This window comes from Centrocercus urophasianus, unplaced genomic scaffold (genome assembly GCF_019232065.1).
Source record: "Centrocercus urophasianus isolate 14NV4802_14NV808 unplaced genomic scaffold, USGS_Curo_1.0 seq_12, whole genome shotgun sequence".
NCBI lineage: Eukaryota > Metazoa > Chordata > Aves > Galliformes > Phasianidae > Centrocercus > Centrocercus urophasianus.
In genome coordinates this window covers 53,698,443-53,713,337 of record NW_024884364.1, presented here as the reverse complement: position 1 = coordinate 53,713,337, position 14,895 = coordinate 53,698,443, and the positions used below count along the sequence as shown (strand labels likewise).

Below are 14,895 nucleotides of genomic sequence, written 5' to 3'. Positions count from 1 at the left end.
TCAGTAATAACTTGCCTTGGGTCACAGAATCACAGAATGGCCTGAGTTGGAAGGGACCTCAAGGATCACGAATCTCCAACCCCCTGCCACATGCAGGGCCACCAACCTCCCCATTTAATACTAACCAGGCTGCCCAGGGCCCCATCCAATCTGGCCTTGAACACCTCCAGGGACGGGGCATCCACAACCTCTATGGGCAGCCTGTTCCAGCACCTCACCACCCTCTCTATAAAGACCTTCCCCTTGACATCCAACCTAAATCTTCCCTCCCTCAACTTCAAACCATTTCCCCTAGTCCTGCTGTTATCTACCCTTTCAAAGAGTTGATTCCCCTCCGGTTTGTAGGCTCCCTTTAGGTACTGAAAGGCTGCAGTGAGGTCACCCCTCAGCCCTCTTTTCTCCGGGCTGAACAAGCCCAGCTCCCTCAGCCTGTCCGTCGTAGGGGAGGATTCGGTCATTCTACGAGCGAGGTGAGCACTGTGAGTGAAACGCACTGTTCTGTGCGCAGACCCGGCTCAGGGCCACGAAAGCCCGGCTGCCCACCTCGTGTCTCAGTGCCTCCGGAAGTACCACTGCGACTACGTGACCACGCGCCATGCCGCCGTCCGCTCTCTGCCCGGCTCGGCCCCCGCCCCGCAGTGCCCCGGGGAGGGCCGCCAGCCGGGCCCGGCCCCGCGCCGCTGCCCCTCGGCCGCGGGCTGGCGTGGCCGCCTCCCCCGCCTCCCGCCGTATAAGAGCGGCGGCGTCGGGCCTGGCGCGGCGGTGCGGGCCGGCAGCAGGTAGGCGCGCTGTTACCGCTGGGATCGACTGTTTCTTTCTTTCAGGTACGACTCGCAACGCCCGGCGAGAGCTGCGGCGCCGAGAGGCGCGGCAGAGCGATCGGGGAGGGCCGGGCACAGACCTGGGCCGAGCGGCTCCCGTGCTGGCCGTGACGGCTTCGCGGTGGAGAACCGCGTGTGCCCTGCCGCGCTGCCCTCCCGCTGCCCGCAGATGTGTACAGCTGTGCTTTCCCCTCAGGCATGTCCTCCGTTAAGATCGAGTGTATCGGGAGTGACCGCTGCAGGCTCGGGGAGTCTCCGGTGTGGGACGAGAAGGAGAACTCGCTGCTGTACGTGGACATCACGGGCAGGAAGGTGTGCCGCTGGAATGCGGCCAGCGGGCAGGTGCAGGCTGTGTCCATGGGTAAGGAGCTGCTGTGATGCTTGGTGATGCTAGTTCTTTAAGTTCTGTACAGAGAGAGTGGTGAGGTGCTGGAACAGGCTGCCCAGAGAGGTTGTGGATGCCCCGTCCCTGGAGGTGTTCAAGGCCAGGTTGGATGGGGACCTGGGCAGCCTGGTCTGGTATTAAATGTGGAGGTTGGTGGCCCTGCCTGTGGCAGGGGGTTGGAGATTCATGATCTTTGAGGTCCCTTCCAACCCTGGCTATTCTGTAATTCTGTGATGCGCAATGGTTGGTTGTGTTCAATGGTTTAGGGCTTTGTTCCAGAAAAGAAGAGGCGTGCTAGCGCTAATAAACAGTTGCACATTAACTTCTGGAAGTGATAATGTAAATTTCTGTGGGTCTGTCTCAGGACAGCTCCTGACATTTTTTAGCTTGGGTTTTAATGCTATGTCAGTAACTCATGGTGAAAGACACTTGGTTTGCCTACCCAACACCTCCTTGGCCTGGATTTTCTGACCCTAAAATCAGCATAGCTACCAGCTTCAAGATGAGAGGAGGAGTTACGCTGATTTGGAAGCATTATTTCCCAAACTCCCTTCCCTTGACCTGGCTGCAGCAGTGCCACTGCCCACTCTCTGCATTCCTGGCTTGGGCCACACAGGTGGTGTGACTGGAGAATCATAGAGCTGTTGGAGTTGGAAGGGACCCTTAAAGGTCCAACCCCCCTGCAATGAACAAGGACACCTACAGCTACATCAGAGTGGTCAGAGCTCCATCCAGCCTGACCTTGAATGGATGGGGCATCCACCACTTCTCTGGACAACCTGTTCCAGTGCCTCACCACCCTTACTGTAAATAAACTTCTTCCTTATACACAACCCAAATCTCTTTTAGTTTGAAACCATTTCCCCTTGTCCCATCACAACAGACTCTGCTAAAGAGTCTGTCCCCTTCTTTTTTATAGTCCCCATTTAGATACAGAAAGGCTGCTCTCAGGTCTCCTGATCAGCTTCTGCAAACGTAGGAGGGGTAGCAGCTAAAGTAGCTGCTCTTCAGGTTTGTTTGTTTGTATTTTTAACTTCCTTCCATTTCCTCTGTTTAGTAGTAAGATAGTCATAATGAATAGCTGTGCCTTTGAGAATACCACAATGTATAGACAGAAAAAAAAAAAAAAGAACACTCAGAGAGTGCCACATAGTTAAAACAGTGGGTTGATGTCCAAAGTGGAAAACGAGAGAGAAATGATGCATTACTGAGGCTCACAGAGAATTATGGTACCCTATAGTTAGCAACAGCTTTAGATGCTCTTTTCTGCTCATCAGGCAGAAGGCTGCTATGGCCTTACAGCCACCTTCCTGTGCAGCTTAGAATGGTGTTGCAAAGAAGGGCAGTTCCAATGGGTGCTCCTCAGCAAAGCCCTCTAGGTGGCTGTGGCCAAGTCAGACATGAGGGCTGGTATGGTTGCTTACACTGTGTTTAAGTGGAGCAGTGTGGTGGCTGCTTCCATCTTTCTGGCCTGCTGTACCCTTTCTCCTGCAGTGCTTTACCAGGAAGAAGAAAGCAGCATCCACTTGCCAGCACAGCTGAGCCAGGACTACCTGCAGCTTCAGCAGTGTGCTCACGCTCCTGAGTGGGACAGTTAGCCAAACTGAACCTGGAATGAGTGCTGCTCCTCAGAGTTTTGGGGCTGGTGACCCTGCAGCTTGGGGAGACGAGGGTGCCATATTGATACAGTGCTGTCTTTGCTGCACGTGTACATCCTCAGCAGGGCCCAGCAGAGCTCCTGGCAGCCCTGGTTCAGTGCAGCAAGTCATATGAAAAGGTGAATGTGCCCTCTTTGCAAATAGAGGCATGGAGAAAGCAAGGGTCTGGGAAGCAGTGGGGTGGCTGGAACACTTCACACCCTAAAGCTCTGCCCTCGTGTTGCTCCCCATTCCCCATGCACACATGCAGTTGGGCAGTGCCTGCATTGTGTTTCTTGTGTGGTGGTGTCTCTGGTGGGGCTACAAACCAAAGGGTGCCACGAACTGGTGGCCACCAGGGAGCAGCTCCTTTTGGCAGCATGGATGGCTTATGGTGGTTGCATTAGCAAAACTATATCTCTGCAAAGCTATAAATATGGCAAATGTTTTAGTTAGAGAGTTGGTGATCAGTCCCATGCATATTCCTAAGTCTTTTCTGTTAAATCCTATCTCAGATTTTATTGCTTTATTTGAAGTTGCTCTCCTTTATGTTGCATCTTATTGGAGGCTTTTACAGAGATGTTATCTTCACACTGATTTTTTTAGTTTTTATTTAACTACTGTATACTAATCTGCCATTACTGGCACTTTCCTCCCTTCCTGTTTCTAGATGCTTCTGTGAGCTCTGTGGCTCTTCGGAAGTCGGGGGATTATGTCATCACGCTGGGAACCAAGTTTGCTGCTTTGAAATGGAAAGAGCAATTGGTAACCCCCATTGCTCAGGTGGACAGAGATAAAGCAAAGAACCGATTCAACGATGGGAAAGTAGATCCTGCAGGGAGGTATTTTGCAGGTATGCTGCACCTGGTTCCTTTCTGTGGCTGCTCAGTCCTTGCCATGCTCCTCCTCTGTGGTTTTACTGTCGGCATGCAGCAGTCAGTTGGAGATGTAGTGTTGGTTTATAGTTAATATTAAAAAGAGTTTACATGTATTTTTATATATAGTTTATAGTAAGGATTTTTTTTGTCTTCCGTTATTCAGTCCCATTTAGAAATGTATTTGGATCACCTGGCCACCACCTAATCAGGATTCTTTCTGTAAAAAGAGGGCTACTATTCAGGGTCTGCCTAGTTTAAGACACCTTGTCTTCACCCTCTTGGTGTGCTCATTTTGAATGACAAAGTGCCAGTGGAAACACTGGAGCACAGAGAGGAGAAGGCTTAGGGCTGTCTCACCCATGGCTGTAAGAACCTCGTGGGGTGCTGGTTAAGGAGGGGGATCTGGAATTCTGCTCAGTGGTACTCAGGACAAGAGGCTGTAGACTGACATTAAGGAAATTGTGTGTAAATGTAAGAGAACTCTGTTGCTGGTCATCTGTTAGGATGGTCAGGCAGTGGAGCAGGTTTCCCACAGCAGCTATGCTGTCTCCATCTTTGGAGATATTGAAGACCAGACTGACCTTGGTCTTGTGCAACATGCTCTGAGCAGGGGTGAGACTAGATGACAGCCAAAGGTATCTTCCTGTCTCAGCCATCTCCTGGTTCTCTCCTGGCTTTAAAAGCACTGCTCTGTGTGCCTGCTGTGCAGTTAGGTCTTCAGGTTTACCTTAGCTTGCTTTTCTGCATCCTCTCAAGAACCACTGTCAGCTGACAACGTAGAGCCACAAAGATGAGATTTGTTTTTGTAAGACAGTTTCTGGGGGAAGGTATTTCCTATGCTTCCTCAATACCAAATGTTAAGGTATGTTGGAAATAAAATGTTGCCAACACCTTTCTTTATTTTTGAAAGTAAAAGCGTTTTGGAGAAGTTTGACTGCATGCCATTTCAGCAGTCAAAACAAAGGCTCTGTTTTGTCATCTGCTAGATGCAGGCACTTCTGAAATCTGCCTTCCTCTTTCGTTCTTCCCTGAATTTCTGAAGCCCCTACGCTGCTCCCTTCTCCTACTGGCAGCGTGGGCATCATCACAGCGAGGGGCTGCCACCAAACCCCGTTCATTCCCTTTGAACCTGCTTTCTGCCCTGCACAGGTACGATGGCTGAAGAGATTCGACCCGCAGTGCTGGAGTCTCGCCAGGGTTCCCTGTACACGCTGTGCCCTGACCACTCTGTGGTGAAGCACTTTGATCAGGTGGACATTTCCAATGGGCTGGACTGGTCGCTGGATCACAAAACCTTCTTTTACATTGACAGCTTGACCTACTCAGTGGATGCCTTTGATTATGATCTCCAAACTGGAAAAATTGGTACGAAATGTGGTATTTTAGAATAGTCATTTGTGCCTGAAGATTGGCGTGTTAGTTTTCATTCTGGTTTTTACCAAGATAATGAATTATGTTCTGAGCTTCATGTGCACTTCTTCAGAATCCTTCTTAGAACAAAGCAGCAGAAGCCGTATTAAAACAAACCTGTGCCCCCATGGGTCCGTATCTCAAACAAATCAGAGGCAGTTGCTAACATAAAATATCGCAGTTGCACGGTGGAGTTTGAGTAGTAATCTGGACTCCTGTTACTAAACATGATCTGATCTGATTTTCCTGCATAAAAAGGGCAGGGTTCCTTGTATGCTTAGATTTCTGTGGCTGCATGAGACTAGCTTTTCAAAACTGCTGCTAGGCTTCTCTAGATTATTTTTCACCCTATTTTGGTTTTTAAATCCCAAGCAGACAGATCTTAGCAACAGCTGGAAAACAGTAACTCAAAAGTCTTCTTCCTTCACTCATTTAAAACAAAGCCAAACAAGCCCATAAGGGCTCTTACATGCTTGGGCAAATTAAAAATTTGAGTGACTTGGACTAAGAAATTGCTTTTGAATGCACAGACTGCAGGATTTTGCCTTAAAAGAATCCTGTCAATTTGAAATGTTGTTAATTTTAAAACATTTTAAGTCATTTTAGGTGTAACATCTTGTCCTGATGTCTTTACTATGTTTTTGGTTTATGATTTATTTTTTTTTCCTTTAGGAAATGGTGTGGTTCTCCCTTCTTCCCCCTGCTTATTTTTCTGTGGGCAATCTGATAATCCCTAGGAGCAGAAAGGGAACTCATTAAAAGCATTGCAACATATGAGAAACATTGAAGTTGTCAGAGCATAAAATAAACAATGTTGGAAAGTTGGTTTTAATTTTCTTTAATAACAGTGGATAGAAGTTCAGATAGAACTATTTGTTTTTAAGTTGACAGTGTGCCTTTGAAGTTATTGCTTTTCCTAAATCTCTGTTTATATAAACTCTCAGTTTATGTAGCTGAAGGTCAGTTTTGTGTTGTAACACTGATAATTGGCATGTTTCAGCAGGCTGATGAAAATCTCCAGTTCTCTGACTGGAAGCAAACCATACTTGAAAGAATTCAGTCTGCTTTCAGAATACGTAGTTCATGTTCTGAATATATATATATATATATATATATATATATATATTCGTATATGTATTTATTTAAAAAATCATTAGGTTATATTCTAAATCATTAGTTTCTATTCTAAATATGGAACATGAGTGATACACTGGAAGAGAGCATCTCTTAGTTGTACTTCTTCTACCTTGCAGGCAACCGTAGGAGTATATACAAAATGGAAAAAGAGGAGAACATTCCTGATGGGATGTGCATTGATACAGAAGGCAAACTCTGGGTAGCTTGCTACAATGGTGGGAGAGTGATTCGCCTTGATCCTGAGACAGGTGAGTCCTTGCAAAGTCTGCATTTAAAAAAAAAAAAAGTAGTTTTTCTTCTCCCCTCAACACAGAAATGGTTCAACTGTTATTCTTAAGTCTTTTTTTTTTTTAATTATTATTATTATTTATTTTTTTTAGCAAGTGTCTTTTATTGCTTCTAGAAGTTAGCTTTGTAAATAAGTTTCCATTGTTCCCAGCCTCTGTTGTGTTGGAAAAGGTGAAGCTGCAGTGAGGAACTACTGTTACGCGTGTGAATTGTTTGAGTTAAAATAGAACATTTGAACAGAACATGAGAACAGTTAAATCAGTTTGGAAGGACCTACGAAGATCATCAAATCCAACTGCCTGATTGCTTCAGGACTAATCAAAAGTTAAAACATATTACTGAGGGCATTGTCCAAATGCTTTTCCAATGCTGGCAGGTGTGGGACTCCAAGCACCTCTCTAGGAAGCCTGTTCCTATGTCTGACCACCTAAATGGTAAATACATGTTTCCTAATGCCCAGTCTGAACCTTCCCTTATGCAGCTTTGTGCTGTTCTGTCCTGCTATCTGTTCCCAGGAGCAAAGCCTGGCATCTCCCTCTGCTTTCCCAACTCAGGGAGCTGCAGGGAGCAGTGAGATGCAGCACCCAGCACTCTTTATTGAATTTCATGCCACTGCTGATTGCCCAGTGCTCTAGTCTATCTAGATTCCCCTGCAAGGCCAGTTCCACACTTAGTATGGCATGGCAGGTACCTGTTCATCTCATAGCTGGGCTACTTGTTCAGAAGGATGCAGTGAGGGATGATATTAAAGGCCTTAATAAAATCAAGAAAGATTACATCCACTTCGTCCACCAAGCGGGTGACCTTACTGTATAAAGATATCAGATTGCTAAGATAGGACTTTCCCTTGATGAACTCATGTGGATTATGCCTGATAATAGCTTTGTTCTTTAAGCACCTTTTTATAGCACCCAGAACGATCTCTATAATTTTTCTGCGTACTGAGTTTAGGCTAACAGCTCTATGGTTTTGTATGTCTTCTTTTATACTCCTCTTGTAGCTGGGTGTAACGTCAGCTGGCTTCTGGTCAGTGGCAGTCTCACCAGGCTTCCTCAGTCTTGGGTGAACTGTTCAGAGTCATCCAGCTATAATGTGCTGTCTCCTTCTGCACTCTGAAGTCCATTCCTGTCAGGCCCCATAGATTTCTGAACATTCAACTGTTACAAATGGTCCCTTACAATTTCAGTGGCCAGAAATGGAAAGTCAGCACTCCCCCAGTCATAGTCTTCCAACTCAGAGGATTGGGCAGCTCAAGATCTGTCATTAATATTAAAATATATATTAACATTAATATTGAAAACAGGCAAAAAAGGTACTAAACATGACTCTGACTTTTCCTGATCCCTGCATGCTAGCTGACCATCTGCACAATCCAGTGTTTTCCTTAGGCCTCTTCTTGCTCTTGACATATTTAGAACAGCTTATTTTGTTGTCAGACATCACGCCAGCCAGTATGACTTGTTGACACAATGGGATTGCCTGCTCTTGGGCTCTTGAAAGGTGGTTCTTAAAAATCAGCCAGCTCTCCCAGACCCCTGAACACTCCAGAGCTGATTCCCAGGGCGCCAACTCTGCTGGCTCTTTTTCTTCTTACACCAAAAGTGTTCAACTCAGCTAATTCGTTATCACAGTGGCCAAGATGGCCACCTACCATCTCTACCTACCATCAGCCTTCTCAGTCTCTCAACAACAGGTTCAGTAGGGCACCTTTCCTAGTTGGCTCACTAAGTACTTGTAACAGGAAGTGATCTTCAGCTTTCTTTTGGAATTTTGCAGACTTGCATGTTGTGGCAGTGTGTTATTTCCAGCTGGTGTCTGGGAACTTGAAATTTGCCATAGGGATGAGGCCAGTGGATCCAAAGATTTCTCCTAGCTGCCTTTGGAGCAGCTCATCTGTGTTACCACTCTTGGTGGGTAGGCAATAGCTAAGCATCCATCGTGACATCCTCTTGTATCCACCAAAGATTTACCATCCTCTTGCATCCTCTAAATTGAACATCAGTATTCACCTTTACAGGTAATAAGTGATGTGGAAAATTATTGATAAGCCATGAAATGGTAATGGTGATTTAAGCCTTTTTTTTTTTTTTTTGTCTTGCTTTTTCAACATGGTGTTTTGTTTTGGACACCCTGCTGAAATTAATACAAGTTTCACATGACACTGATGCCAGCAACATTTTTTTTTTATTGTTGAACGTTATTTGCATGATAAATTTTGCAACTGAAATCACAAAAAAATATTTAATGAATCCCACAGCATTTTATCATTCCCACAGTAATGTCTTGGGTGTGCCCATTGTCTGAGTCTGCCATGTGTTGCTACTCCCATTTCATCTTTGGTGGTCTGCCAGGCATGATTTTGTCTGGGTATAAACTCTTGAAAAGCACTTGAGAAAGAATGAACCACACTGTCTGCAAGGGGCCAGTGAGTGAGAATGAGAACTTGTTTTTGACAAGTCTCAGACAGCACAGGTTTGCATGATGCAGTGCAGGATCTGCTGTGCTGGTCCTGCTCTAACAGAAGTCATGGGGTTTTATGGGGCTGCAGACTAAGGGATGCCAGCATCCCTTGATGTGGGCTTGTTCTACAGCGTGCTGCAGAGCCTGACTGTGCACTAAGTAGGCTGCCACCTCTCTTCTGACTCCTCCAGGGTCTTAACTAAGGTTCAGGTAGCCTTTTTCCTTCTCTTTCTTATTTATATCCATCCAAGGCTCTGCCAACCTGTGGGACTTCCTCCTGTCCTGCAGAATACAACCCCAGAAGGACGAAGCTCCAGCTGGGAGATCCCAGCAGCTCTGGGCAAGAAAACTTGTTTGTTTGGCATCTTTTCTAAGTGTAGCTTCTGAGGTTCAGGGTGAAGCAGGTTTTCAGGTTGAGGCTTCTTTAGCCTAGGTAGCTGCTGCCCTTGGATTCAGAATGTGCTACAGGGAAAGGCTGTGCTGACTGATCCCGCTGGCTTTCCAAGGGCTCAGAAGGGATGTGCAACTTGTGTGTGTGCCAACTTGTGTCTTACTTTCTAGTCATTTAGTGATCTGGTTTTATGAAACCATGCCTTTTAATGGGAAATCAGTTGTTTTCCAATTCTTCCTCATCAATCATTTTTAATATCCCTTGATTGCACAGGGTCTCTGAAAGGCTTGTTGAAGTTTTTCTCATCTAGAGATTCCAAACATAGAAAAATACTTTTTTGGGTGGAATTCAGAGCATCCAGGTGTGGATTTTCTCACATCTCCAGGAAGATGTTGCTCATTTCAGAGTTTTGTAAACAGTATCATCCAGGCTGTTCCCCGCTGGGACCACTTTGCTGATGCACTCGGGGCCTCTTCCCTTATCTCACGGGCTCATGCCTCTTCTTCAATGCATGTTTTCACCCTCTGAATGCCCTTCCCTCTCCTTTTTGCTCAGGCTTTGTGTCAGACCGTTTTTTTTCGGGTGGCCTCTGGAGTGTTTTACAAGACACCACGTAACCCATAGCCATGTAATCTCTCCACTTCCAGCTGACTGAGTAACCACTGCTGGAGCCAGTTGGCAGGATCATTGCCTTGGAACTCATTTTGGTCCTCGTCACTCCCAGGCAACACACAGGGCTTCTTCTCACCCAATTTTCTAAATATTCAGATAAATTTGCTTTTCTCAGGAAAAAAAAAAAAAAAAAAGGAGGTAACCACATTTGTGTATAACCTGAGCACCATTACACTGATAATGTTTTTTTTTTTTAAACTTTTATTTTGATTGTCACTTTAATCACTGTGGGTCAGTGTCAAAGAAGCTTGTTACGCAATATAAGGAATCTCAGAGTCAAACTTCACTGTCTGTTTCATACAAGAGGTTCTTTCACCATTGTTAGCTTGCTATTTTCTTTCATTTATTTTGGAAATGAAAGCAAGACAGTATGAAACTATCCAGCTCTTGTGTGAGGGCATTTAGCAAAACAAAAACAAACCCACACATCCCTCTCAGTCCCAAGGTTTGGGTAGATGGGTTACGTTCATGCTAGCAAGTAAAATGAGTCCCTTAGTCCTGTACCGTGTGCCATACTGTAACTTAGACTGCACAGCCAGTGTATCTTGTCACACCAAAATAGAGTCCATACAATCCCTGGGGAGCAGCAACCCCAACCAGGTGTGTCTGAGCCAAAATTGTGGTAGAACTGTACCTATGGCTTCATTAATGTAGAATCACAGAATCCTTTGAGTTGAAGGGACCTTTAATGGTCATCTAGTTCAACTCTGTAGCAATGAACAGGGACACCTACAGCTACATCTTTCTTTTCCACTGTGCCTGTGCCCTGTCAGTTCTTCACAGTTCTGATACTGCACTGCAGGAGACCAAAGCACAACTTGTTGGGTGAGGCAAAAGGTTTTAGAGGACATAATGAATGAGACAAAAGTGCTTTGATAAACACATCCTGGGAAATGTCACCCTACCCTTAAGCTGACCAAAAAGTTCTCAGAGGTGTCCAGCAGACCCAGTTTTCCATTTTTTTTTTTCATCCTTTTGTAGAGTTCCCAGTATCAAGGTTGTTATTCTGCTGTTTCAGCACATCACTGAGCAGTGTGTTACTGTAAGGGAACCAAGTCCTGTGCACACATAACTGAAGACCCAGGGAAATCATGTATTTTGTAAGGGATTCGTATGTATTTCTAGAAAGTGAAAGTCAGTTGTAGATAAACAAGACGGGCATGATGGCTACAAGCCATTATTATATTGCCCAGAATTTGGAGGAGTTGTAGAAAAATCTGCTTTGAAGTGTCTCAGCAATCTTCTGGTTAACACCAGAGGCAATCTGTTTACTTCTTCTGTCATTAGGATGATAGTTATTTCTTGGCGTAATAAATGCATAATATTTATGGTAGCCCTGAGTTTTTCTGTAAACTTCAGACGTGTCCCATGATCTCTATTTTATGCAAGCATTATTTGAAAGGTTATTAAAATTTCAGGAAAATCTTCTAGGAATTAATCTTCCTTAACTTCAGGCAGTGGCGGCGTAGCGAGAGCTGCACGAGCTCTGCTCGCTCCAGGCTTCTTTGTAGTTAAAACAGAGAAGTCAGCAGGTCTGGGGCGGGTTTCATGTGACCTGTTTTAGGGAGGAATTAAATCCCATTTCCATTGCCTATATGGCAGCCTAGATGATGAGCTCAGATGGGGATGTCTGTGCTGTGGATGTTAGCATTTAATTAGAGGACATGCTCTAATTTGGGATTTGGGTCGCGATTCGTTTGTGATAACTGAGATTGAAACTTGTCAAATAACACCTGGTCGGCAGCAGTGTGGTTAACAGAAACCTGCCTTCTGTGTCCCAGCGTCTGTGAGTGTGCTGACAGAGCGTGGGACCTCCCAGGGCCCCCCTGTTTGCTTCAGTGGAGCACCTGACTCCACAGGGCTTATTTGCAATAATTTGTTTAAATGTTTTGCTGTAAGTAGACAAACAAGAAACTGCATGCATGCTTTTCTCCAGGAAAAAGAATCCAGACGGTGAAGCTTCCTGCTGACAAGACAACTTCCTGCTGCTTTGGAGGAAGGGATTATTCAGAGATGTATGTGACTTCAGCCAGCGATGGGATGGATAGAGAGCGGCTCTCACAGCAGCCGCAGGCTGGTGGGGTTTTCAAGGTGAATGGTTCATTTTCCTTTCATTTTACAAGGCCGTTTTTCTCCTCCTGCACTTAGACAACACAACAGTTGGAGTGGTGGGAAGCGGGAGGAGGGTGGTTGTTAAATGCCATTCATACATGTGAAGTTCATATTTTTGGTTCCTGTTGCAGGAGGAGAAACTTAAATGTATTCTATGATTTGAAAATGTTTCTTTATTTAAACTTCGTTACTGGTGACATCCATACTAACAAATAAAATGGGTCAGGAAATGTTCTGTAGACCCTGTAATACATGGCATGTTGTAGCTGACAGTGCAAATTTCCTATGCCCTCACCTCTTCTTACTGCTCCCCTCCCAGGAGGGAGTTTTCTGTTTATTACAGGAAGATGTTTTGTACCCTAAACAATGGCAGATAAAAACATCTGCTTTTATTTACTCTCTAGATAGTTGTAACTAAATTCTCTCTTTAAAAAATACCTCACCTGAGGATTGTGTTTTAAAGACCCCACACTTCTGTATAGGTGGGGGGAATTACAGAACTATGGCCTGGCAGCATCTGAGAAGAGGCTTTTGGGGAATGGATGATGGACTGAGGAGTGGCCTCTGGCCTGTGATTGCTTAGTGTGTAAAGAGTGTGGGTTGAAATTCCAGCCTGTGTTAACTGGATACACAGTGCAGTAGTATGTCAGGTTGGACACCATCCTTTTCTAAATTAAAGCAGTCCTGATTGTGAAAGAAGAGTGTTTGGCAGTGGTGACATAACTGCATTTTTCTTTTTTTTCCCCTCTCTCTTTTTTTGGTAGATTACTGGGCTTGGGGTGAAAGGAATCCCACCATACCCATTTGCGGGTTAGATGTGCACTCTTCGGAATGGATTCAAGAAAACTGATTCAAGCAAGACGAGTCAGAAGGTCTTATCTGGGTGTTCAGCATCTTTTGCCTTGAAACCATAACACAATTAATTACAATAATTACAATATCTCTTCAAAAAAGGATGAAAAACTCATAAAATACACGGAATATTTTTAGACTGAAGTATCAGATGGTATATTTTGTTGTAATAAAAGATTCTCGCCCTAGTAAACTATTGGATATTGTAACATTCTTCTCTACTTAAATAGTTTGCAGAGCAGCATGGACAGGCTGGAGAAGTGGGCCTATGTGAACATAATGAGGTTCAATAAGGCCAAGTGCAGGGTGCTGCGCTCGGGTTGGGGCAATCCTAGGTATTTATACAAACTGGGGGAAGATCTTCTTGAGAGCAGCCCTGTGGAGAAGGACTTGGGGATCCTGGTGGACAACAAGCTGGACATGAGCCAGCAGTGTGCACTTGCAGCCCACAAGGCCAACTGTGTTCTGGGCTGCATTAAAAGGGTGGCCAACAGGGAGAGGGAGGTGATTGTCCCGTTCTACTCAGCTCTTGTGAGGCCCCATCTGGAGTGCTGTGTGGGGCCCCCAGCACAAGAAAGACATGGATCTATTGGAATGGGTCCAGAGGAAGGCCACAAAAGATGATCAGAGGGCTGGAACACCTCTCCTGTGAGGAAAGGTTGAGGGAACTGGGCTTATTTTGCTTGGAGAAGGCTCTGAGGATACCTCATTGTGGCCTTCCAGCACTTGAAGGGAGCGTATAAACAGGAGGGGGAATGGCTGTTTACGAGGGTGGACAGTGATAGGACAAGGGGAATGGTTTTAAACTGAGACAGGGGAGGTTTAGGTTAGATATTAGGAGGAAGTTTTTCACACAGAGGGTGATGACACACTGGAACAGGTTGCCCAAGGAGGCTGTGGATGCCCCATCCCTGGAGGCATTCAAGGCCAGGCTGGATGTGGTTCTGGGCACCTGGTCTGGTGGCTGGTGACCCTGCATATAGCAGGGGGGTTAAACTAGATGACCATTGTGGTCCTTTTCAACCCAGGCCACTCTGTGACTCATGACTGTGATTCTATGAGCGTTTTTTCTTTTTGTTGTTTATTCTCCTGCCTCATTTGCAGTTTGCTTTATGTGTACAGGAGAGGTGCAGTGAGAGCACTCTCACTAGTGTGCAAGGTCCTCTTGGACTTGGGTTTGTCATTGCCAGCCAAGAGGCACAAAGAAACGCCAGGCCCAAACCCCCCCATCCTCTGCTCCATGTGCGGGGGGCTGCAGGCAGGCACGTTGGGCACACACCTATGTACTCAGTGCTCTGGGAAGGTGGGCAGGCACAGGAAACTTACCGAGAGATTATAGGAAGAAATGCCAGCTCTCCCTTTCCCAGGATCACATGCTGCACTTCTTCCAGCCGGTTTCGCAGGCACCGAGGGGTGAGGAAGAGCCCACTCTGCTGACAGAGCTGTGCTTACCACGCTGCCAAAACCTGGCTGCACTCCAACAGCCCTCAATGCCAAAGCAAGAGCTGCCTCCAGCATCCTGGGAAATGGGACGTATTCCAACTGGAGCTTCCTGACAGAGCGTGGGCCTACAAATGGTCCGAGCAATTGCCACTGCCCAGCCTTTCCCTCCCACCTGCTGACTCCCTCCATGGGGAAGGCTTCCTGGCTTCTGTTCAGTCTCTGCCTTGTTAATGGCACTTACTTGATTTCGTGCTGGGTTGAGCAAGAGCCCAATGACAGGAGAAACTGTATCAAGAGGAGCAGCTGCTGTGCCCTGAGGGATTTTTCATCCTCGTGACCAAAATCTATAGTCATAGGTGAAGCCTATTTATTCCCAACCAAGCTGGGGAAATCTCAAATAATCCTTTGC

General features: G+C 45.8%; 1 protein-coding gene across 2 annotated transcripts; it reads left to right on the top strand.

Annotated features, from left to right (window-relative positions):
• The first annotated feature begins 710 nt into the window (after positions 1-710).
• Positions 711-13,236, top strand: LOC122156103 (regucalcin). Of its 2 annotated transcripts, none has more exons than XM_042810594.1 (7): positions 711-779; positions 1,018-1,182; positions 3,514-3,696; positions 4,871-5,086; positions 6,385-6,516; positions 12,016-12,170; positions 12,956-13,236. In XM_042810594.1, exons 2-7 carry the CDS (start codon positions 1,020-1,022, stop codon positions 13,004-13,006), a joined length of 900 nt encoding a protein of 299 aa, XP_042666528.1. In that variant the 5' UTR covers positions 711-779; positions 1,018-1,019; the 3' UTR covers positions 13,007-13,236. The 2 variants fall into 2 exon arrangements, with proteins under 2 accessions (XP_042666528.1, XP_042666527.1); XM_042810593.1 differs by having other exon boundaries at positions 730-824.
• The last annotated feature ends 1,659 nt before the right edge of the window (positions 13,237-14,895 follow it).

What these genes read in the sequence shown, in the direction of transcription:
- LOC122156103 (XM_042810594.1), top strand. Translation starts at nt 1,020, where the DNA reads ATGTCCTCCGTTAAGATCGAGTGTATCGGGAGTGACCGCTGCAGGCTC. An exon ending in TGCAGGGAGGTATTTTGCAG is followed by an intron (nt 3,697 to 4,870) that starts GTATGCTGCACC and finishes TGCCCTGCACAG; the next exon opens with GTACGATGGCTGAAGAGATT. An exon ending in AGGCTGGTGGGGTTTTCAAG is followed by an intron (nt 12,171 to 12,955) that starts GTGAATGGTTCA and finishes TTTTTTTGGTAG; the next exon opens with ATTACTGGGCTTGGGGTGAA.